The 21,219-nt window shown below is 54.0% G+C and overlaps 9 protein-coding genes across 9 annotated transcripts; 6 read left to right on the plus strand and 3 right to left on the minus strand.

Annotated features, from left to right (window-relative positions):
* Positions 1 to 1,256: 1,256 nt before the first annotated feature.
* P168DRAFT_278894 (uncharacterized protein) lies at positions 1,257 to 2,814 on the plus strand (the record flags this gene model as incomplete). Its single annotated transcript, XM_024835733.1, has 4 exons — positions 1,257 to 1,523; positions 1,576 to 2,121; positions 2,184 to 2,368; positions 2,424 to 2,814. 4 exons carry the CDS (start codon positions 1,257 to 1,259, stop codon positions 2,812 to 2,814), a joined length of 1,389 nt encoding a protein of 462 aa, XP_024698003.1.
* A 518-nt stretch (positions 2,815 to 3,332) lies between these two features.
* P168DRAFT_287413 (uncharacterized protein) lies at positions 3,333 to 4,710 on the plus strand. Its single transcript, XM_024836570.1, has 3 exons — positions 3,333 to 3,925; positions 3,991 to 4,147; positions 4,202 to 4,710. The coding sequence occupies exons 1-3, from the start codon at positions 3,823 to 3,825 to the stop codon at positions 4,491 to 4,493; spliced, it is 552 nt and encodes a 183-aa protein (XP_024698004.1). The 5' UTR covers positions 3,333 to 3,822; the 3' UTR covers positions 4,494 to 4,710.
* Positions 4,711 to 4,884: 174 nt separating this feature from the next.
* P168DRAFT_301916 (putative alpha-1,3-mannosyltransferase) lies at positions 4,885 to 7,043 on the minus strand (the record flags this gene model as incomplete). Its single annotated transcript, XM_024838587.1, has 2 exons — positions 5,402 to 7,043; positions 4,885 to 5,348 (listed from the first exon to the last, which is right to left on the minus strand). Exons 1-2 carry the CDS (start codon positions 6,723 to 6,725, stop codon positions 4,885 to 4,887), a joined length of 1,788 nt encoding a protein of 595 aa, XP_024698005.1. The 5' UTR covers positions 6,726 to 7,043.
* A 980-nt stretch (positions 7,044 to 8,023) lies between these two features.
* Positions 8,024 to 8,688, plus strand: P168DRAFT_35471 (uncharacterized protein). The gene has a single exon (XM_024841897.1). The coding sequence runs from the start codon at positions 8,159 to 8,161 to the stop codon at positions 8,630 to 8,632; it is 474 nt and encodes a 157-aa protein (XP_024698006.1). The 5' UTR covers positions 8,024 to 8,158; the 3' UTR covers positions 8,633 to 8,688.
* Positions 8,689 to 10,642: 1,954 nt separating this feature from the next.
* P168DRAFT_294973 (CRAL-TRIO domain-containing protein) lies at positions 10,643 to 12,135 on the plus strand (the record flags this gene model as incomplete). Its single annotated transcript, XM_024837999.1, has 2 exons — positions 10,643 to 11,419; positions 11,509 to 12,135. The coding sequence occupies 2 exons, from the start codon at positions 10,643 to 10,645 to the stop codon at positions 12,133 to 12,135; spliced, it is 1,404 nt and encodes a 467-aa protein (XP_024698007.1).
* Positions 12,136 to 12,271: 136 nt separating this feature from the next.
* On the minus strand, positions 12,272 to 13,727 carry P168DRAFT_308899 (alpha-hydroxy acid oxidase). Its single transcript, XM_024839245.1, has 3 exons — positions 13,444 to 13,727; positions 12,506 to 13,395; positions 12,272 to 12,434 (listed from the first exon to the last, which is right to left on the minus strand). The coding sequence occupies exons 1-3, from the start codon at positions 13,529 to 13,531 to the stop codon at positions 12,282 to 12,284; spliced, it is 1,131 nt and encodes a 376-aa protein (XP_024698008.1). The 5' UTR covers positions 13,532 to 13,727; the 3' UTR covers positions 12,272 to 12,281.
* Positions 13,728 to 15,029: 1,302 nt separating this feature from the next.
* P168DRAFT_278899 (E3 ubiquitin-protein ligase RNF103) lies at positions 15,030 to 15,730 on the minus strand (the record flags this gene model as incomplete). Its single annotated transcript, XM_024835734.1, has 2 exons — positions 15,030 to 15,609; positions 15,669 to 15,730. 2 exons carry the CDS (start codon positions 15,728 to 15,730, stop codon positions 15,030 to 15,032), a joined length of 642 nt encoding a protein of 213 aa, XP_024698009.1.
* Positions 15,731 to 16,485: 755 nt separating this feature from the next.
* Positions 16,486 to 18,437, plus strand: P168DRAFT_287418 (pyruvate dehydrogenase E1 component subunit alpha). Its single transcript, XM_024836571.1, has 4 exons — positions 16,486 to 16,824; positions 16,884 to 17,017; positions 17,073 to 17,527; positions 17,575 to 18,437. The coding sequence occupies exons 1-4, from the start codon at positions 16,723 to 16,725 to the stop codon at positions 18,078 to 18,080; spliced, it is 1,197 nt and encodes a 398-aa protein (XP_024698010.1). The 5' UTR covers positions 16,486 to 16,722; the 3' UTR covers positions 18,081 to 18,437.
* Positions 18,438 to 18,902: 465 nt separating this feature from the next.
* P168DRAFT_315422 (HET-domain-containing protein) lies at positions 18,903 to 21,062 on the plus strand (the record flags this gene model as incomplete). The annotated part of the gene is made up of 1 exon (XM_024839904.1): positions 18,903 to 21,062. The coding sequence occupies one exon, from the start codon at positions 18,903 to 18,905 to the stop codon at positions 21,060 to 21,062; it is 2,160 nt and encodes a 719-aa protein (XP_024698011.1).
* Between the last annotated feature and the right edge of the window lie 157 nt (positions 21,063 to 21,219).

Here is a 21,219-nt window from a genome sequence, read left to right on the forward strand (position 1 = left end):
ATTGATGTTGATCGCGATCTACACGACCCAGCTGGGATGAACATCGCCGTTCGCACCCCCATTCGGGAACGTCCCAAATCACGCCATTCAATCTTGCCAATGATGCCAAATTGGGACATCTGGATCAAATCATATCAATATCTTGAGGAAAGATCAACCGTTCGCTTCGCTTTCGGGGTGAAATTCCAGAATCGAGCGATGAGGGGTTGTGGTGAGGGTCGCGATGGGGTGGATGACGAAATGCTTGGCATATTGTAGAAATCGCATCGCACCCACAATGCGGATTGCCTGGATTACCCCTTACGGATAGTTTGAGTCAATCCTGACATGATCCTGCAGAAAAAAGAAGGCCCCTGCGGCGACTTTCGGCCCTGGTGTCATTTTAATTGGCCGTGGGAGTCCCGCAGGGTCCGTATTGCATAGGCAAGCCTTGTTAGGGTAGCAGGCCAAGCACAGGGATGGTGGAAGTTCGAGTCCACCAGCCGGCTCCTGGCCATGTGTCGATCAGTTGACGCAGGCCCTAGATCCTGGACGAAGCTTTGCTAGAGCGAGCCCATCTCTCTGGCTCCCCGTGGTGGAATTGGGAAGGTCGACTCCGACGCGAGGCTATTCCCAAGTGCGATGAACCGATGCGTTGTACCTTTAGTGGTGATAACCTCGTTGTCAAACCAATAAACAACAACTACATTCTCTGGATCAGGTCACCGAAGCTGGACATCAGTCGGGGTCTGCCAATTGTTAGCAATCCGACATCCCCGTGTTGACTGGTATACTGGGTCATCAGTCGACGATCAAGACACTATCGAGTTCGGTCTGTCCATGTGGTGGATTCAAATTTTTCCCCTAGTTCAGCTGTCTTGGATACGATGACACCATATCCAGCCACATATGTTGGCTAGAAGAGTTCTGTTCCAGTGCCGGCTGGAGACATGCCTGTTCCAGTAACCCAGTGGTCGGTTTCTGGCGTGGTTCATGGGAGAGGATTTGCAATCACGCAGATCAAAGACGTCTTATACCAATCTCCCTTCCCTGTTGTCGATTGCCATAGTTTAGAATTGCGTGCTTTGCTTCATATCTTCCATGACGCCGCGTGTGTTGGTGGTGGACAGGAGATAGACAGGATGCGTCGATATCGGAAATGAGGCGCGATGATGAGATCGCTAGGAGGGTCTGGAAAGTGCATATATAGGTCCAGAAATTCTCTCAAACCCGCTCATTCATTGAGACAGCAAGGTCTATCATCCACTTTCGACACCATGCGGTCTTTTCTCATTCACTTGGCCTCTACGGTCTCCATTGGAGCCTGTCTCTCCCTTCCTCCTTTGATCCCCAGCATTCCCGGGGTGACCGAAGTTTTGAACAACGTGGTTCCTCCTCTGCCTATTTTACAGGTCCCCACCCCTGCTGAGGACAGCCCGCCATTCACTCCAAGTGATATCAAGCCCAAGAAGATTGGATACTTCTGGACCGGTGCTGGAGACAAGAGACATAAGGACTTCCTTGCCACCTACAGCTTGGACGATGTATGACATCCCTAACACTCGCCGGTTAATGGCCCATCTAATTATTTTGTAGGATACATTCGGAGAGCTCATTTATGTCACCGATGTTCCCACCAGTGGCAACGATCCTCACCACCTTGGTCCCTCCTTGGATGGCAAGACCCTGGTCGGTGGTGGATTGCTGTCCCTGTTGAAAACCCAGGACACCGCGTTCTACTTCGATACCTCCAACCCCTATCGCCCCAAGTTCAAAAAGAGCAACCGCGCTCTCCTGTCTTCTATTGCCGATGAGATTCGTGCCAAACCCGAGGGGGGTTTCTACATCACCTACATGGGTTCAGCCCTGGGCACTGCGCCGGGTCGTCTCGTCGAGACCGACGAGGAGTTTAACATCATCCACGAGTGGCCCGAGGACGTCCCAGGGATCCTGAACATCCTGGATGAACAGTTTTCCCCGCACGGGCTGACTATCGATTGGGAGAAGAAGCTGATCCTGACGTCGGACTTTGTGGAGCCCATCAGTATTCTGAAGCCCAGCCCCCGAATTCGTCGTGCACACACCCTGCGTCTTTGGGACCTGGACACCATGAAGATTACGAATACTATCCGAATCCCAGACGTACGTTAGCTCACTTTTCATTTCTCTATTCTGGGGCAGCTATTAACGTTTAATGCCAATAGGGCGGCGGTATCCAAGACGTCAAGTTCATCCCCGGCAACAAGGAATCGGCGGCCCTGGCGACTGCGGTGCATCTCGGCCAGGTGTGGATCATCTACCCTCATCGCAAGGATGAGAACGGTAACCCAGGTGTGGCCGAGTTGCTGTTCGACCTGGGCGACAAGGCCCGCGACACCACCGCCATCTAGTAAGTGTCCCTGCCAGTCCACATTGGCAACCTGCCAGTACTGACCATTCCCCAGTACGGATGTCACCCAGGACGGTCGCTTCTTCTACCTCACCCTCACCACCGCCAATCACATTGCCGCTCTCGACATCAGCGACTTGTCGAACGTTAAGCGCCTGGACGACCCCGATGAGGACCAGCCTACCATCGGACCCCACTATGTCAAGGTCACTCCCGACCAGAAGCACCTTGTCGTCACCGACTACTTCGTCCAGACGGGCGATATCGGCATCATCAACACCCCGGCTGATTTCAAGGCCCTTTACATTGACCTCAACGAGGACGGCAGCATGAGCTTCAACCGCACCATCGACTTCCAGAAGGAGTTCGCCAACCGCGGCGGTGCGAAGCCGCACTCCACTGTTGTCTTCGACCTTACCGACCCGGAGAACCCAGTGTACTATTAGCCTGTCGCCGGAGATTGATAGAATCTAACGTAATGTATGGGAGGCAAGCGCTGAGTTATATTGAGATTATTCAGTAAATAATTGATATGCTCGATGCCTTTATCTGCACCGGCCTGCGGTGCCGAGTGGAACAGGGTATGAGTCTTTAGCTTTGGCCTCTATATAATCAGAAATCAGAGCTTGGGAAACTTTTTTTCTATAGGTTTTGACATTCATCACGTAATCCTATTTGTGAGACGAGACGCCCAACCAACCTGGCTCTAACCTGTATTATTCATACAAATATATATAGATATATAGTGTTTGACTTGATGACTTTTTTGTCACTCTTCTTAGGCCTAAATTAGTGAGGGCGCACAGACACAGGCTTATCGACTCCTCCAGCCCTACAAGCATGGGATCCACGAGATCAACATCCCAAGGAACGGCAAGCGGTTGAGTTATTAACATTTACTGCTCGGGAAATTCTAGCCATGGGACAAGCGTCTTGGCCACGCCCGGCTTGTCCCATGTCACTGGTTCCCAAGACACGCAGCGGATCTTGCAATAGCAATAGGAGCCCACCTTCGGGACAATGCCTAAGTGATTGACGTCGCGGTGGATCATTTTTTAGAATGGCTATTGTGCACTGCCATCGTTGTCTTTGGTTTGCCTAGAGATTTACCTTGGAATATCTCCACTGTCTGGGTTCTTGGCGGGATGGTAACAAATAAGGGTTTCACAGATGCTAAGTATGACGCATGCCACGATCGCAGGCTCTATACTGCAGATTACTGGCCCAGATTCAGGGAGGCCTTTATCCTGAGCTTGTTTATTTGCTGGTAGTTGCGATCATGAAGAGGGGTTGGATATGGCATGGCACGCAGTATGATGTCATGGGTACTTGTGATGACATATATGTATTGAGAGTCGCCGCGGCTCCCGGGAACGAGAGCATAGGTCTTTTGAAGACTTGAATTCAATTGTATACCATCATCATACTCTTTGAGCCAAGCTCAAACCATCATCATGGACATCGTGCAGAAGTTCGGCCACCTCAAGGCCGACCCGAAGACGGGACGGCGCACCAGCTCCGCCCAGGCGGAGGAAGAACTGGCCTTAAAACAGCGCGGTACGTTCCAAACATCCCTTTATGAGTTATGTTTAAAGTAGTGGGCCTAACGTTCTGTTGGATAGCGTTCAACTATCTCCTGGGCAACTTCGGTCGCCCTGATAACGACCACCCGGACCGGAGATCCAGCGGCGCCAGTAACATGGCTGGCATGGTCTACGCTGCGCAGCAGAATGCCCGCGTTGAGAGGGATACCACTCCCTCTCTACCGGGGGGTAGCCGGTATGTTGCTCCCCACTCTCATGTATATAACATGCCGCTAATCAGGAGTCACAGTAATGAGAGTCACGCCAATGATACCGCCAGTAGAGAGGGACCCTCCTCGGACATTGATGATGACTCGGGCAGAGTGGCAATAAGCCCTATCGATGGAGATGGAATCAGCCCCACCAATACTGGGCCTTCGTATCGAGAGACGGTACCTCCTTCTTACAACACGGTCAACGAGACAACGCACTATCCCGACAATGCAGTCAGAGAACCAACGTACTATCCGGACGATACGGTCAGAGAAACGACCACTGCTGAGTATGTCCCGGGAGCACCCGGGATTATCAGACCAATTTGATCCCCCAGTAACCAGTGTAATTCCAGGCGTCGGAGGCGTTGGGTCAACGGGGCGAAGGGAGGGCTGTCTCATGTCCCTGACTGTTTGCGTCGGGATGACTTCATGATCGACAGTCTCACTTGTCCTGTGTTTTGTTTTGTCCGAGCTTTGTATAGTAACCTTTCCCGCTCTGTATAGTTGATATCACAAATCACGTTTAGTTGTTTAAACCTTTCGAGAGAGTCCATTCCATACTCCTTCTTGGAGAAGAAATAGATATAACCCGTGAGAACACCTTGTCTTAATGTTTGCATCGACACGGAGGATAGGATGTTCATGTTCATGAAACACGTACATTTGTAAAAAGAAGAAAAGAAAAAGAAAAAGATACTATACAAATAATCGAACCATCTCAGACTCTCTTCCCCCCGAACGCACCAGCGCGGTATCCAGCCTCGGAAATCCACGTCAACGTGTCCTTCTCCTGCTCCGTGAAGTTGGCCGCATTCTCCGCCGTCAAGCAGCAGATATTATCCGAGTGCAACTGCCACGCCCCCGGCTCGCGCACCTCTCGCGGCTCCTGGATGTACGACTCGAAGCGCGCGGGCTCATTCTTCTTCCCGGAGTACTTATTCGCGAGGAGCCACCCGTTGAACCAGAGGGGTTTTCCGTCTTCATCGAGGTGGAGGAGTTGCGGTGCGCAGATGGTGTATTGCGTTGGGGTTTCCTCTGCATTTGGGTCCTCGCTGGGCTGTGTTTCTGGTGTTAGTTGCGGCTCGAGGGTTCCCATGGTGGCTGCGTCGCCCTGGTGGAATGCGTAGTCTGTGTCGCCGACGAGTTCCCATCCCAACCAGAATGTTTCTTTGTCGCCTGGTGCTGATTAGCCAAAACTTTCTCCGGATAGTTACAATAGAGCAGGCCAGACAAACCATAAACCATGTCATACACACCGATCTTCCCGACCGCAGAATTCCCATCGCGGTCTGGCCCATTCATCCGCGCCACTAGAAGGAGCGCCACATAGTGCACCCACTTGTCAATCACGACCACCCCCGACTCCTGCATGTGTCCGCTATCGCCCGTCCAGAAGCGGCTCTCGGTCGCCTTCTTTGAAATCGGCCGGGGGAGGATCTGCTGCATCCACTTCTTCTTCGACTCGGGCATCATGAACCGGTCCCGGAAGAACAGTGCCCCCGTCGCCCGGTACGACGGGTGGTCGAAGAGATCCCCCGGGTTCTGGAAGAATAGGGCGTCGGCGTCGATGAACATCGCCTCGCGGAAGCTGGAGAAGAGGATCGCCCACGGCTTGCCGGCCCATCCGGCGAGCTTCCAGCCGCGGTCAGTCACCATCTGGCTCACGTCGCGGGTTATCACGCCCGGGATGGCTTCGAGCTCCGCGCGGAAGTCCTGACTGAGATCCCCGTCGCCCAAGTACATGACTTCAATTGGTAGATCGCAGCCGAGCCGTCGGATAGACGGGATGGAGGTGAGGAGGAACGGGGCGTGGTTGTCTCCGGCGCAGAAGACGAGACCCTTCCCGCCGTTGTGGAACTCTGCGTGGAGCGAGATGTGGTCGGGAAAGTAAGGCATGATCCACGGGAACAGGAGCATCGCGAACCGGGTTATGAAGGCGCGATACGCTTCGTATGCGTGGAGGACCTGCGTCACGTCCATCTCGAGCGCGGTGGCGATCCTGGGATCTCGTCGGACCGTCTGCACAATATCGTTGCGCGCGTGGACACTGCTGCCCTCCACAACGAGATGTAGGGCTTCCCACGCTGCGAAATGCTTTTTGAACGATCGCGTCCGTAGCCCTAACTCCCGCATCTTTTCCTCTCCCGTCCGATCGATCGGCCGTAGCAGGTCGCGGAGGAGGGCCTCGTCGGGGAGAAGGGAGATCACTTCGCGCAGGGCGCTTTCGAGCTGTGTGTTGGATCTGATGCCGTTCGTACTGATCAAATCTCCGCTAGTAACAGGGATTCGGGGTGCTTGAAGAGGCGTTTGGGGTGACTCGGCTTTCGGATCGTGCCACGCTGGTGCGGGAATGGCGTGTGCGACGTCTTCCATGACGGCATCGGGCTTGGGCGGGCGACCGTGTGCGACCGTCAAGGCCTCTCTGCGTTCTGGATGAAACTGATCTGCAAAATTCACGAAGACAAGCCACATTAGCAGCGCGACCACTATCAGCCTCAACGCTACGGCGCGTCGCCGTCGCCAGGAGTGCGGTCTCGGTCGCCACTCCATCTCTGCCATGCTGACGCCGTTCGATCTGCAGATGACCGCTGTGAGGACAGGCTCACTCCGACAGAAGCCAGTCCCAGATGTATTGGCACATAATTTAGACTGATGTCAAGGAGATGGCGAGGACGGGTTCCTGGCAGAGAAGATGGATCTTCTGCACGAGGCAACAGCCACCGAAAAACCGAGCTTGGTTTAGTGTCCACGGTAGGAGACGTTACATGTGGCCATGGATAGATCTCGACCACCGTGGACAGCAGCTGCATATATGTGAATATCAATTCAGACATTTAGCCGGTGGCGTGCAGCGTCTCGTGTTCCGCCTCAGGCACCCCATCCGGCGCGACGCCATGACTTTTCGGTCGGTTCCTCGACCTTTTTAGGGGGGTAAATGGGTGGTCGAGGCCTTCTGAGTGTGATTGTGCGCCTGAAATGCACCCCATTCGGGGTGAAAATTGTATCATATCAGTGCGATTGCTGCAGCATCCCTGACTAGTGCTGAGGGGCTAAGACTAGTGGATGCCATCTCAAACCTCACCAACGGGAAGTCATCCTGAGCGGCATTAGTCACACCCAGACCCTGGTCTGGTATCTTGCGATTTGGCCTTTGCATTACCAATTGGGTTTGAGTGCGTAACTGGACAAAGGGATGCTTTTTCAACATCGTGTAAGGAATGGATTGGAAAGATCGGTGGCGGTGATATCAGTGGGAAAGTTTCTGCTGTCGCACTGACGATCGGGTTACTTACGAAGCCCAAAGTCCCATGATATCTTTTTTGGGAAATGGCCGACTGGAGCGTTGTCTGGTTGGCAATCATCCTTGTGTATTTGTGTATGTCCACTATTGACGCCCACTGGTCTGGATTCAATATCCTCCCCCCACCAAGGTACCACTGGGGCTCAAAAGTCCCATCTTTTCTCCACTGTTCGACCACAATGCAAGTGCCCTGACTTACAGGCCACACAAAACTTCCAAAGGAATAAACAACGCAAGCGATGCGCCACGGTTCCTGCATATTATGTATCAACTCAGACTGAGGCAAGAATACCGGTCGACATGTATGCAGTATACGCTGGTTGGTCGACGCTTGTGGAAGAACATTGGCCATGAGAGTTTCCATTTTAGTCACGCGCTCTCCCCTGTGATAAGAGTGCAGAGAAGTAAGACAAAAAAGCATCCGATCAAGAATATCTATAAACGACCATGATTGATCTCATATATCACGACTAACTGTACTCTTGACTCCTTGCCTTCAACCACGAGATATCCGTGACTGGTGCAGGCACTGAAAGCGAGGGGAAGATAGATATGATGCATTTTCTCCCTCTGTGATGGCAGTGATTCCAGTAGGAGGTCACATGGTCACCTCAGACAGTGACAGTACGAAGGGTCATTTCTTTCGTCTCGCATCTTGTTTCTTGTTCTCTTCTGAACCTCACTAACTGCCATGATAGTTCTTACTATCATACGATCCCTTCTTCTGACTGTTCTATTGGTTTTAGTGCTATTTCCATCAATTTTGAGCGGAGCGCGGCAAGTCCTTGTTAGGTGCAAGTTATTGACGCATTACTCGCCCCCCGGACCTTCACCCCCGGCATCGCATATTAGTCCTCCTGGGGATCGTAGACCAAGACGATCCAGCCAGCCCATCTTCACTACATCGTGCTACTCCGGTGGTTGGCTCGTCCGCCCTGACATCAACCAACAGCAGCTGAACACCACAGCTATAACAGCATCGGGGGGGAACGATGAATCACCATCATGGACTGTCACCTGGAGTACTTTGCTTGTTAGTAGTCAGACGCCTTCCCTACACTATTTGATAAATATGAAAAATAAAATCCAGAAAATAACAGAGCCCCTCACTTGCATTCAATTCTCAAAGCCAGTATATAATCTTGAAAAACATGGGAGCACTTAGTATAGCAATCTTCAGCAGATCTACTTCTCTACAGAAAAAATACATAAGAGAGAAATTACCGGGTTCACCTGGTCTGCCCCTGACATCATCCAACAACGAATGACTGTCTCTACTACAGTTTCTCGCTCCCCTTTCTCGACCAGTGGGTCGAAGTCGGCGAAGGCTGGCGGCTCGAATCCCTCAAGTACCTCGCATAAGAGTACTTCCTACCCAAAAGACAAGGTAGATAGCCTGACGGAAACCACGGCGTACAGGCTAGGGGCAATGTACGAAGCAGACTATCTAAGAGAGCAGATAGGGCTGACGTGCCCGTCAATCTTCGGCATGGAGACTCCCCTGGTACACGTTGAGAATCAGTCCCGCAACCCGCAGTCGTACAAACAAACATGGAAATTGCTCTTGAAAGGATGAGCCTTCTTAGAGGCTTGCAAAAAGCTCAGGTATTCACTATGAACGACGCCGACGACGCGGAAGACGCTATCGCATCTTATGAGTGTTCACTCTCCCACTGAAAAACACACAACCGCTATCACAGGACATGCCATTGTTGCTGTTGTATGAGACGTTGTTTGGATGGAAACTGCCCTCCAAATACAGCAGGTCATTGATGAAGGCAGCAGGTTCCTAGAGGATTTACCAGTGGGAGTATTCATGTGAAAAACAGCCCTCGTAGTTTGTCACCTATCCCTAGTTTCACTTACATTATGTCGCAATATAAGATGGCTATAAGGGATACCCACAGGGTTCAGAAGTGTCTAGATACCTTTTGTAGCCGAGCGGTATTCTTTGCCACACATTATCAACATCGCTTCTATCTCACTCCGTACACGACTAGTGCTCTTACCACATCATCATCCTCCTCGTCGGCGCTTCTGAGGTCGGTCCACGGTTTAGCCTTAGCATCATTGCTGTGGATTCCTTTGTTGCCTCAGGCCCCAACCCCTCGTCGCTAGATAATATCATTGAAGCCAGGGGTCATATACGGTTATGTAGACGGATCAAAGCAGCTAACGAGACCAAGGGGTCGAATCACGACGCTTAAGACATTAATCAAAAGGACAACCGTTGGAGAATTGACAAACCCCACGAGATGAGGACTCCCACCCCGCAACGTGTCGAGAATACCGACCGTGGATCCGAGGTCCCGGGGCAATAGCGTGGCGATCGGCACGAGATGATTTCATAACGTGCGCATCACTGCCCTTTTGTCGCACCGGTGGGTCGGATGGACATGGGCTCTATCTGGTTTGGTCGGGGTAATGGCATAGACTTTATTTGCATGGTAAAGAACGAGACCATGAACAGTCAGAAAAAACCGGCCGTGCTGGTTATGGTAGATGCATCCATCCGCAATACCCGACGTGTCGAGTTTGGGGTAACAGGGCACGTTGACTCGAACACCACGATCCTTCCACAGAACCATCACCATGGGGTTGTATGGAGGATTTCGGACCGGGGCAATAGGTGGGGTCCCCAGATCAAATGCAGAGTCTTCCCCGTACTTTCTTCCCCGGCAAAGTTAGATGAAGTGGAGATCCTTTCCTAGACGGGCCGTCGCAACGATTGACTATTAGGGCAAGCTGGATGTTTCCCGACGGTATGACATCGTCCTCCTGGATCACGCAGCGTCTATCCCCGCAGCCACATCCCATGCAAAACAGGATGCTCTATCTCACTCGTCAGGTGTGGGGTCGATCACGGTCCCCAAGGATTCCCCTTGTCGTAGCCAATAATTGCCGACGAACAACCGCATTGCCTCCCTGAAACAGACGAGCTACGGCATTGCGGGATGTGATCCTCGGTTCGTCGATCCTCCTCGTGGGGGGTTTCATATGCTACAGACGATCGGTGAGGGGTTGCACGAAGCTGGAGATGGCTCGTTGGAAACTAGGGTCGGCTCATTAGGCCCTATATAGTGCGGCCCCCAATCGGTGGATTCAGTCCTTTCCTCAATCTTTCTCCCTATCCCCTTTCCCCTACTCTTCGCTCTTTCCTCCTCTCTGATCAATCATGGCCACCACAAAACAAACCCCCCCGGGCTTCCTGGGCAACCTGACCGCAGACCAGGAGATCCGCCTGCGGCAGATGTGGGCGATCGTCCTGCGACTGCTCGACGCTCAGGCTCTTGGTGCCGCCGAGCCCTCTCCCGACCCCGGTGTCAACCGCCGCAACTCTACCCTCACGCGTACCAGCACCACCATCTCAGCCGCGGCCGGATCCGCCTACACTGAAGCGCTGGGGAAGGCTATGCAAGATGTGGGGGTCAGCTCGACCGAGATCCGCGCCGTGCGCGACGCCCTCACCAGCCTGACGACGGACGACTTGCGCTTCGGCTTGTTGAGCACCGCCAAGTGCGACCACCCCGACTCCCTGCTGCTGCGATTCCTGCGCGCCCGCAAGTGGGACGTCGGCAAGTCGTTCTGCATGATGCTGCATGCGATGGTGTGGCGCATCAAGGACCAGCATGTCGACGAGAGAGTCAATGCCAACGGCGAGCTGCACGCCCTCCGTCAGGAGAAGGATACCTCCAAGCCCGACCAGGCCAAGGCCGGTTCCCAGTTCCTGGCTCAGATGCGCATGGGTAAATGCTTCATCCATGGGGTGGATCGGGAGAGCCGTCCGGTTGGCATCGTTCGCGCCCGTCTGCACCGTCCTTCTGAGCAGTCGGAGGAGGTCATCACCCGCTACATTCTGCATGTTATCGAGATGGCGCGTCTGCTTCTGCTGCCGCCGATTGAGAACGTCACCATCGTTTTTGACATGACGGGCTTTTCTCTCTCCAACATGGTACGTCGCTTTCTTTCTCTTTCGTTCCCTTCACCACCCCTTTTCTCTACGTGTGTGTGTGTGTGCGGGTCTGTGTCTAACTGGACTAGGAATACGCCCCCGTCAAGTTCCTCATCGACTGCTTCCAAGCCAACTACCCCGAGTCCCTGGGCATGATCATCATCTACAACGCGCCCTGGATCTTCTCCGGGATCTGGCGCATCATCAAGGGCTGGATGGACCCCGTCATCGTCGCCAAGGTGCAGTTCGCCTCCACCTTCGCCGACGTCGAGAAGTTCATCGCCCCCGAGAATATTGCCCCCGAAATCGGTACCAAGGGCACGAGCTACGAGTTCGTCGAGCCATCGGAGACCGAGAACGACCCCATGCAGGACACCGCCACTCGCGATCGCCTGATGGAGGACCGCACTGCCATCGGCGAGGAGCTGCTGCTCGTGACGAGCCAGTGGGTTTCGGCGCACCAGTCGAACGACCAGGCGAAGGTCTCAGAGATGGCGCCTCGTCGGAAAGATGTTATTGAGCGGTTGCGTGTAAATTACTGGTCGCTGGACCCGCATATCCGTGCGAGGAACCACTTGGATCGCACGGACATCATCCAGCCTGGGGGTCGGATTGCCTTCTATCCTGGCTCGGAGACCACGTCGGATACAGAGACGGCCAAAGCGATAGAGGTGGAGCATGTTGAGCAGGCGCAGGTGAAGGTCGTAGATGTGTGATACCATTTTCTTGTTTTTTTCTTTCGTCTTAGGTTTTACTTCTTTCTGTGTCTAGATTATGATTATGGATTACGACTTGGTTCTCATATGCTCGTATGTAGACGTGCATTCATTCCCCAGCATCTCTATAGATCATGTTCAGAACACTACAACCGTGCCAACGGTCCATCCGATTTCACCAACCCTAGGCAGGCTGGAGTGATATCCGCAACAGTGACACAACCCGTCAGCTGCATGCATCGTTTGAACTCGTCATAAAGAATGTCCAATACCTTGGACACGCCCTGCTCTCCATCATACTACTTCAGTCAGCGGTCGTCCGAAGATAAGGGAGAAGAAATAGGATGGGGGAGGGAGAGAGAAAACATACCGCCAACCCCCACGCCGCCGGCCGTCCTATCCAACAACACTGCGCCCCCAACGCCAACGCCTTGAAGATGTCCGTTCCAGTCCGAATGCCCCCATCAATATGCACAGGGATCTTCCCCGCCGCCGCCCGAACACACTCAGGCAGCACATCAATCGTCGCCGGCGTGTCATCCAACTGCCGCCCCCCATGGTTACTCACCAACACCCCATCAACCCCGTACTCCCGCGCCAGAATCACGTCCTCCGCCGTCAACACCCCCTTGATCCAGATCTGCAACTTCGTCACAGACCGCAACCACGGGATCTCACGCGCCCACGAATGTGCGTCCTCGTTGAACTCCGCGAACCCCGCCACGTGCGTCTGCGTCTGGTCCTGCCCCCACGTCTGCTCCAGCATCGGCAGCGCGAGGTCCTTCGGCGTGCGGAACCCGTTGCGCAGCTCGGAGTACCGCACGCCCAGCACGGGGCTGTCCGCCGTCAGGAAGATCGCCTTACACCCGGCTGCTTCGGCCCGCCGGATGATGCGCTCTTGGTGCGCGCGGTCGCGCATCGAGTACAGCTGCATGACGTGGCTCATGGGCGGGAGTCCGGTCGCTCGTGCAGCCTGCGTGATGTCTTCGACGGCGTGGTTGCAGAAGGTGGATACACCCATGGGGACGTGACGGCGTGCGCAGGCGCGGCTGGTCGCGAGCTCGCCTGAGGGGTGCGCCATCCCTTGGAGTCCGGATGGGCCGATCCCCAGCGGGAAGTCGATGCGTTGGTCCAGGACGGTGGTCGTAGTGTCGATCGGGGAGACGTCGACCAGAACCCGCGGGCGCAGTCGGTATTTGTTGTAGGCTGTGGAGTTCTCGGCGACGGTGATTTGGTGGGTGGAGCCGGAGTTGTAGAAGTCTATCTTGTGTCAGTGGGCCATGGTTTTGTGGGAGAAGGGGATATGACCCTTGAGTTTCGGAGGCAATTTCTTGGACGCTTCCTGCTTGATGTCGTCGACGCAGAGCATCATGCTCGGAGAGTTAGGGTTGGCCATGTTGACGGTGTCTGGACTGGTATTGCGGGATTGGTGAGAGTATGGAAGACTCAATACCTCCAGTTCGAGACGCTGATTTATATTATTTTCTCTCGGAATTCGCCGCGATACAGAGTGGGGATCTCGCTTGTCGATGAGTACGAACCCCTCACCAGACCTGCATTCAGGTCCACATGGTGTGCATGCCTACAGGAATAGCATCCCAGACCACACGGGTTGAGATACGGAGTTGCATTACATTGCAGCGCGGAACGGAGGTGTGACTCACCATACCGTACTAGAAGAACCCCCACGCCATATGTATCGAAGGGAAACCAGCCTCCATCAGCCATAATAATTTTCCCGTCGCGTGGCTCCCTCCCCCTGATGCGCCTCGTGGATATCTGAGAACAGGAACACCCAGCAAGAGCATGAGCTTGGTCAATAGCCGCCGTTTTCCAAGGTCTTTCAAAAAGGGCTGTCACCGTGCTGGTGCAGTCAATTTCCCTAATGGGCGTCTACTCTACCCATCCCCTTGCGCGACCCGAATGCACGCACCTGGACGGGCACATGGCTGGCTTGGGGGCTGAGTCAAGTTGATCCTGGATGGAAAACGGTCTGATAGTTTCTTCAAAGTCGTATCACGATGTGCAGTTCTGGAATTGGCAGGCCTGGTTGGGTTTGGTGTTGGAGGAGAACGGTATAGCTAACGAGGTGGCTTGTTTTAGCAGGGGTTGGAAGGATCCGTTGTCCTGTCGGTGAGATTGACAGGATCCGCGCGTGACAGAGGTGCTTTGGACAGGTGGAACTGGAATTCAAAACGGCACGTATCGGAACATATGAAGACATGTTTCCAGAAAGCCATTGTCTGCAATGACTGATGCGTATATCATGGAGTACAAGAGGGTCCAAGGGGGATCTATCACCGGATCAGAAGCAGTGATTATTCAATTGCCTATCCTGCATACTGGAGTTCCCTTCATTCTATCCTAATTTTATTGTGTTGCATTTGAACCGTTAATTGAAATTTTCGGAAATAAATCCTGGACCACACTGTGGTAGTAAGAAACAGGTCCTTTTGCTAAATAATATATATCGTGCCGCTATTCCATCCCTTGTCCAAGTCCAATCGAAAAACCACCATCTGCCAAAATCAATACAAGAAGAGGCGCAGTAATTTCCTTGGGGTCGTTTGAAAACCATAACCTTCCATGGCGTAGGACATTTATACAAGATCAGACGTCAGTTGACCTCGCGATCGTGAAGCGCCAAGATGGGGATTAAGTTTGGACCAGACCATTATCCACTTCATCGGTTCGATCCCTACTCGTGGTGCACCACATTGACCCAATGATCGCGTGTCTTGAGACAGTGTGCAGATTTAGTCTGATGATTTACTGACCATTGAATGATATAGGTATCTCATTCTCTAACGACCAACAAATACAAATAGAATCCGGGATATCAACAAGAAAAAAGCACGCTCCAACGCCATCCAACTAGAAAAGAACAGAGATTCCTATGGCTGGTCGGCTCCTCGCACGACCACCGCAGGAGGCTGCGTAGGGACCGCGGACGGTATCACGACGGGAGCATCCGCCTGCACGTTCGCGCCCAGCCCAAAGTAATCCATCTTGCAGAGGGGACAGCAGGCTCGGCGCTTGGTGAGCCAGGAATCTACACAGAGAGTATGGAAGATATGTCCGCAGACCAGCGCCCGGATGCAATCCTCCTCGTCGAAATACTCGATGCACACGGCGCATTGGTCGCGGGTGTCGTCAATCACGGGCGCCGCGCCGGCGCCGGCCTCGGCGGACTCGGGCGCCGCGTCTGGCCGGGGGATATCATCGTTTGGCCGGCCCTGCTCGTCGTGGCTCTTGCGCGGCGGCGGGGCCCCTGCCGTCTCAGGTGTCTCGGTCGCGGCGGTTCGGGTCGCGGTCGCCTTCCAGAGCCCATACTCGAGGGCGGGAAAATACCGATCCACGTCCTCCTCGGTGATGACAGGTCGGATGCGGGCCTCGAGACGGAGGCTTTCCGGGTCTGGGGGGTCTTGTTGAGCGGCGCGGGGATGAGAGCGCCCTCGTATCGAGACCGCCGTGCTGTCGATAGCCCACGGGCATCAGTTGAAGCATTCCGACGGCGATTGAAAGAAGCATACCAGAACCCAATCATCACCAGCGCCAATACCGGGACGATAAAGTAGTAGAATTCGATCGACATGGGGCCGTCATCGCAGGGGGCGTCGGCCTGCGGTAGATACTCAAAGCTGTCCCATACAACTTGGCGCGATGGATTATCCCTGACTTTGCATGTTGCACACGATCCGCTGTAGGACCGCCGTGATGGAAATAGCGGAACGAAGAAGAAAGGGAAACCAAAGAGGGAAATAACGGAGGTCACCCTGGTCGGGGTCTGTTCTAGTCAGCCATGTCCGGACTGGCCATTAACCCCGCAGAGGGCACGGAGGAAATAATTCACAGCAACATAAGCAGTAGCCGCTGGGCCTTGCTGGGCCAGCATACGCTGTGGTCACAAGTAGCCCCTGGCGCAGCCCCTAGCTGCTCACTGGTGCAGGAAATCCCATGGACCCACTTCATCAGCCCCCAGTCGCGGTCCGGGGATTTGATATCGAGGAACAATGGGGCGGTGTTGCCCCTGTCCGATGGCTGAGCCGTCCTCTCCGGTCGTACTTACTATGTTTCTGGCCAGACAAGGCTGCGAACCTCATCGGCTTCCTGGTAATATGACACTGGAGAATTGTCCTACCAGCGCAAACCATTTGAAGTCATCCTGATGACCGCGACAACCAGTATGCATAAGCGGTTCGTGATCAGCGATTCCACCGGCTGAGTCAGTGAGCATTAGTGACACAACTTAAATATGCCGAATCTTTCACGTGTCAACTGATCATCGTCCGAACTCCGATTATCAGGGTTGGAATCGCTTTGAGATGGCTTGACTGCGCTCTGACTGGGAACCTCGATGCTTTTTTGGCATATCTCACGAGATGAGTAGGACATGAAGGCTACGGCGGGGAGAGATCTGGGAGCGGTTGGGCCGTGCTTCCTAGCCCTGACGTCACTCAGTTGCATCACATACCAGAACCGGGAACGCAGCCTGCTGGCAGGCCTCGTTTGTCTATTCTGGCACTCTCAGTTATAGACTCACTCATACACTGAATCTGCATTTGATTCCCAGAATCGTGATCGAGAATGCTATCTAGAGCACTTCGACTACCCGTAGCCTGCGCCGGCGTGCGTGGCCCAGGGCGTCGCTCCCTAGCGCACGTCACCAACGTACCGGATATTCCAACGGTAAAGAATGACTCTAGGCATCTTAACTAGAGACAGGGAGCTGACCAGGCCATGTTTAGGAAGAGGACAGGACGTTCTCCGTCCCCATCGCCGAGGATAGCTTCGAAACGTACGAAATGGACCCTCCGCCGTATTCCGTGGACATCACCAAGAAGCAGCTCCGCCAGATATACCACGACATGACATTGATTCGGTTCGGCCCCTGCCCCCCTCTCGATCCTTCTTTCGATCTGTTAATCCGTGGTTAGACGCATGGAATTGACCGCCGATGGATTGTACAAGGAGCGCAAGATACGGGGCTTCTGCCACTTGTCGACCGGCCAGGAGGCCGTCGCCGTCGGCATCGAGCACGCCATCACCAAGCAAGACAAGTTGATCACTGCGTATCGGTCTCATGGGAATACGCTCATGCGAGGAGGAACGGTGAAGAATATCATTGGGGAGCTGCTGGGCCGAAGAGGCGGGATCTCCTACGGTAAGGGTGGCTCGATGCACATGTTCACCGAAGGATTCTTCGGCGGCAATGGGATTGTCGGCGCCCACGTGCCGGTGGGGGCGGGAATTGCCTTTGCGCAGCAGTATACCGACAGCGGCAGCGTCACACTCGATCTCTACGGCGATGGGGCGGCGAACCAGGGACAGGTCCACGAGGCGTACAACATGGCGAAGCTGTGGAACTTACCCATCATATTTGGCTGCGAGAGTAGGTGTCCCCGGTACAGCAGTGCGGGGCTTATGCTGACATTGTAGATAACCACTACGGAATGGGCACGTCGGTCGAGCGCGCGTCGGCCATGACGGAATACTACAAACGTGGCCAGTACATCCCGGGGCTACGTATCAACGCGATGGACGTTCTGGCGGTCCTCTCCGCCGTTCAGCACGGGAAGGCCCATGTCACCGCCGGCAAGGGGCCCCTCCTTTTTGAGTTCCTCACGTACCGGTATGCCGGCCACTCCATGAGCGACCCCGGGACCGCGTATCGCACCCGGGAGGAGCTCCAGAAGCAGCGATCCAACGACCCCATTTCGAACCTCAAGGAGAGACTCGTGGAGTGGGGGGCGTTCTCCGAGGACGAACTGCGGACCATTGACAAGGAAGTTCGCAAACAAGTCGCGAAGGATGCCGAGGAAGCTGAAAAGATGCCGGTGCCGGAGAACACCCCGGATGTTCTGTTCGAAGATGTTTACATGCGAGGGAGCGAGCCGAACCAACGACGAGGGAGGACCATTGATGAGACTTATTACAAGGGCTAATGTCGTGTCGTTCGTAGTGATTTAATGAACAGCGTTTTCATGTATGTATATCAACTCCACCTCCTCACTACTCTATTTTTATTTATCTGAGAATTTTCTTTTTGATTGTTTTTATGTATGTCTATGGGGGTTTGGACTCCATCTCGCGTCTACCACGATCCCGGATTGGGTACACAGCCCCAACCCGACTGGTAGCCTGGTCGGAATCATCCCAATTCGCCTGAATGTGGCTTTCGTATCCGGGCCTTTTTGGATGAGTCATTATTTCTGGACACGGACCTGTTCTCTTTGTTTTTTATTGATTTCCTGTTGGGTATATCAGTCAGGCTAAGCCCTATACCAAACGTTGGTCGTAAGGATCTTGAGTATTTCTGGCAAATGTCTGACACGGTGTAGTCAAAGGATTCCTGTGTGGGTTAGTGATAGATCAAACTTGGTGGATACGGAAGACTAGGATATCAAATCATAGGACGGGCTCCAGTCCAGTGTCAAGTTAGACATTGGGCACCGCGCTGCATCGACTGTGGAAGAAGCAAGCATGCAGAGGCTACGTAGCTGCCCCACCCAGAGCTAACAATCGTTAATGTCCTACAATGAACCATTACACCAAGTTCTGGCGGCCTTCATAGCATCAACTACTGTGTTCTGGGAAGGCGGTTCATCATCTACTCAATATACTATTCGACGATGTCTCTACTGGTCGTCTGTCGGCGACTTTGGATCGCAACAACCACCCGGTTCGCTAGGCATCTGTCAATATTCTATAACTACATTTCCAGCCTCGTCACAGCATTCCGTGGGAGGAGGGGAAACCGTCCAACTATGGACTACATATACACTCCATTGAATTCCGCCTCTAATGACATCCGCCTGGTAACGCTGCTCCCGGGGACCCTCCATCAACCGCTTCGCATTAACCTTACTACCAAACCACTACACCCCACCCCCAAACAAGATTCGCACCGATTGCCTCTAGGCGAGCTACGAAAATCCCTTCCTGGCGGATGGGAAGCGCACGAAACACTCGAAGGACGGATTGCCTTTCACCACTCAGACTTGGATGTCGTAACATGGGACCATCCAGTGCCGAGCTTTGAGAGACCTCTGTATGATACTCCCGAACTAGACGATTTCGCTCTGTCGCCCTCATACGAGGCACTGTCTTACGTATGGGGCTCTTCCGATATGTCTGCTGAGGTTGTAATTGTGTCGATGAGCGACCTCGATGAAGTTCTGGGCATCGTGCGCATCACTGCTAATCTAGACGCCGCCCTCCGCCATTTGCGATTTGAGGATCGACCGCGGACACTGTGGATCGACGCAATATGCATCAATCAAGGAGACTTGAACGAAAGGTCCGAGCAGGTTCAGCGGATGGCCCATATCTACACCCAGGCGAAGAGAGTCGTGGTTTGGCTGGGGGAAGCTTCGTCGGATAGCAAACTTGCCCTGAACAGCTTGTGCCACCTCGGGCGCCAGAATATCATCACCAAGAGCAATTTTGGGTTCCGAGCACCACAGGCAGAGCACCCCGACTGGTGGTTGCCCTCCTTCGACATCCCCTTCGATGAAAACACGTGGAAAGCCATCTCCAGTCTATTGGACAGAGCCTGGTTTCAGCGCCTCTGGGTCTTCCAGGAGATCCAGCTGGCGACTCCGCGCGCGGTGCTCCAATGCGGACAAGACGAGGGCTCATGGGCGGATCTCCGTGCCTCCATACTTTGTCTGAAGGAAAAGAACCAGACCTTCCTACCCGAGGTGGTCTCCAACCTCCGTAAACACTTCATGCTATGTCTGGATTGGCGCGGCGAGAGCTTCCCTCTGATGATGAACTCCGTCCGGCGACGTCTCTGCAGCGATGAACGCGACCTCGTATACGCGCTTGTGGGCCTGATGACCCCCACGTTTGCCTCCCTGATCCGCCCCAACTACCGCCTTCCAGCTCGCGAGGTCTACAAAGACGTCTTTCTGGCCCACGTCAAGGCCACACAGCGACTGGAGCTGATATCCTACTGCGGTCGCGGGGCTGAACTCGGCTCCCCGACCTGGGTCCCTAACTGGGTTGTCCGAGACCAATACGACCCGAACCGTGGACTGGCCAGCGGGATCTCCCCGGCTGTGTTTTCGACCCCGACACCCGACATCCTGGAGGTCAGTGGGGTGTCATGCGGTAGGATCTCCCATGTTGGCGGCCTCGCCGAAGGCGAGGCAGACGAGCGCGTGGAAATGGCCAGAACCTGGTACCGGGAGTGCACCTCCTGGCTCGAGGAGTCCGGCTTCCGGGGAAATTCCGACGTGCCATTCCGGGACGCGTTTGCGTCCATGCTTCTTGAGGGCGGCGTGGGCGATGTCTACCCCGAGATTATCAGCGTCACTTGTCGTGAATGGAGCGAGAAATGGGTCGCACACTGCGAGGAGAACCGCAAGGTGTCTGTCGACGACGTCATGTCTGATCCTGAATTCTTCCGGTGTGCACAATTGATCATTTGGAGTCGGTTTGTCGCGACAGCAGAGGGATACATTGGTCTGGCACCACGTGCGACTCAGCCTGGGGATATCATCGCCGTCTTCTTGGGATCGAACACCCCGGTTGTTCTGCGCCCGGAGGGCGATCGGCGCTTCGCTGTCATCGGGTCTTGCTACGTGCATGGGCTGATGCATGGTGAGGGCGTCCTGGGCAGATTCCCGCCCGGCTGGAAGGGTATCTTCCTCATGGACGAGAACGGCTTGGACAGACCGTGTTATCGCTGCGAGGAGTCGGACAGCCCGGATGGCCCGGTCACAACAGAAGAAGACCCACGATTGGGACCTGTACACCCTCCATTCGAGCGCGTCGCGTCACAGCGGATTCCTGATGATCCGACCAACTTTGTTCGATTTCGAAACGGCGAGACAGGAGAGGTCATTAATCACGATCCGCGATTGACGCTAGAAGCATTACGCGAGAGGGGAGTCAACGTGGAAACGTTCCAGCTGGTATAGGACAGATGGTGTACATATCGGTTGCCATGAACTTGACAAAACGTATACATTAGGAGCGTGAAGTCGGTGTTTATCAAGTGATGGGTGGAAGTACTACTAATATACAACTTTGAAGACATGCGAGAATCCTCAAGGCCTCGCTAATATCGTTGCCAAC

This window comes from Aspergillus campestris (assembly GCF_002847485.1).
Source record: "Aspergillus campestris IBT 28561 chromosome Unknown P168scaffold_1, whole genome shotgun sequence".
Lineage (NCBI taxonomy): Eukaryota > Fungi > Ascomycota > Eurotiomycetes > Eurotiales > Aspergillaceae > Aspergillus > Aspergillus campestris.

What these genes read in the sequence shown, in the direction of transcription:
- P168DRAFT_287418 (XM_024836571.1), top strand. Translation starts at nt 16,723, where the DNA reads ATGCTATCTAGAGCACTTCGACTACCCGTAGCCTGCGCCGGCGTGCGT. An exon ending in ACGTACCGGATATTCCAACG is followed by an intron (nt 16,825 to 16,883) that starts GTAAAGAATGAC and finishes GGCCATGTTTAG; the next exon opens with GAAGAGGACAGGACGTTCTC. An exon ending in CACGACATGACATTGATTCG is followed by an intron (nt 17,018 to 17,072) that starts GTTCGGCCCCTG and finishes ATCCGTGGTTAG; the next exon opens with ACGCATGGAATTGACCGCCG.
- P168DRAFT_287413 (XM_024836570.1), top strand. Translation starts at nt 3,823, where the DNA reads ATGGACATCGTGCAGAAGTTCGGCCACCTCAAGGCCGACCCGAAGACG. An exon ending in ACTGGCCTTAAAACAGCGCG is followed by an intron (nt 3,926 to 3,990) that starts GTACGTTCCAAA and finishes TCTGTTGGATAG; the next exon opens with CGTTCAACTATCTCCTGGGC. An exon ending in TCTCTACCGGGGGGTAGCCG is followed by an intron (nt 4,148 to 4,201) that starts GTATGTTGCTCC and finishes CAGGAGTCACAG; the next exon opens with TAATGAGAGTCACGCCAATG.
- P168DRAFT_35471 (XM_024841897.1), top strand. Translation starts at nt 8,159, where the DNA reads ATGATAGTTCTTACTATCATACGATCCCTTCTTCTGACTGTTCTATTG.
- P168DRAFT_308899 (XM_024839245.1), bottom strand. Translation starts at nt 13,531, where the DNA reads ATGGCCAACCCTAACTCTCCGAGCATGATGCTCTGCGTCGACGACATC. An exon ending in ATTGCCTCCGAAACTCAAGG is followed by an intron (nt 13,396 to 13,443) that starts GTCATATCCCCT and finishes GACACAAGATAG; the next exon opens with ACTTCTACAACTCCGGCTCC. An exon ending in CGGCGGCGTGGGGGTTGGCG is followed by an intron (nt 12,435 to 12,505) that starts GTATGTTTTCTC and finishes TGACTGAAGTAG; the next exon opens with TATGATGGAGAGCAGGGCGT.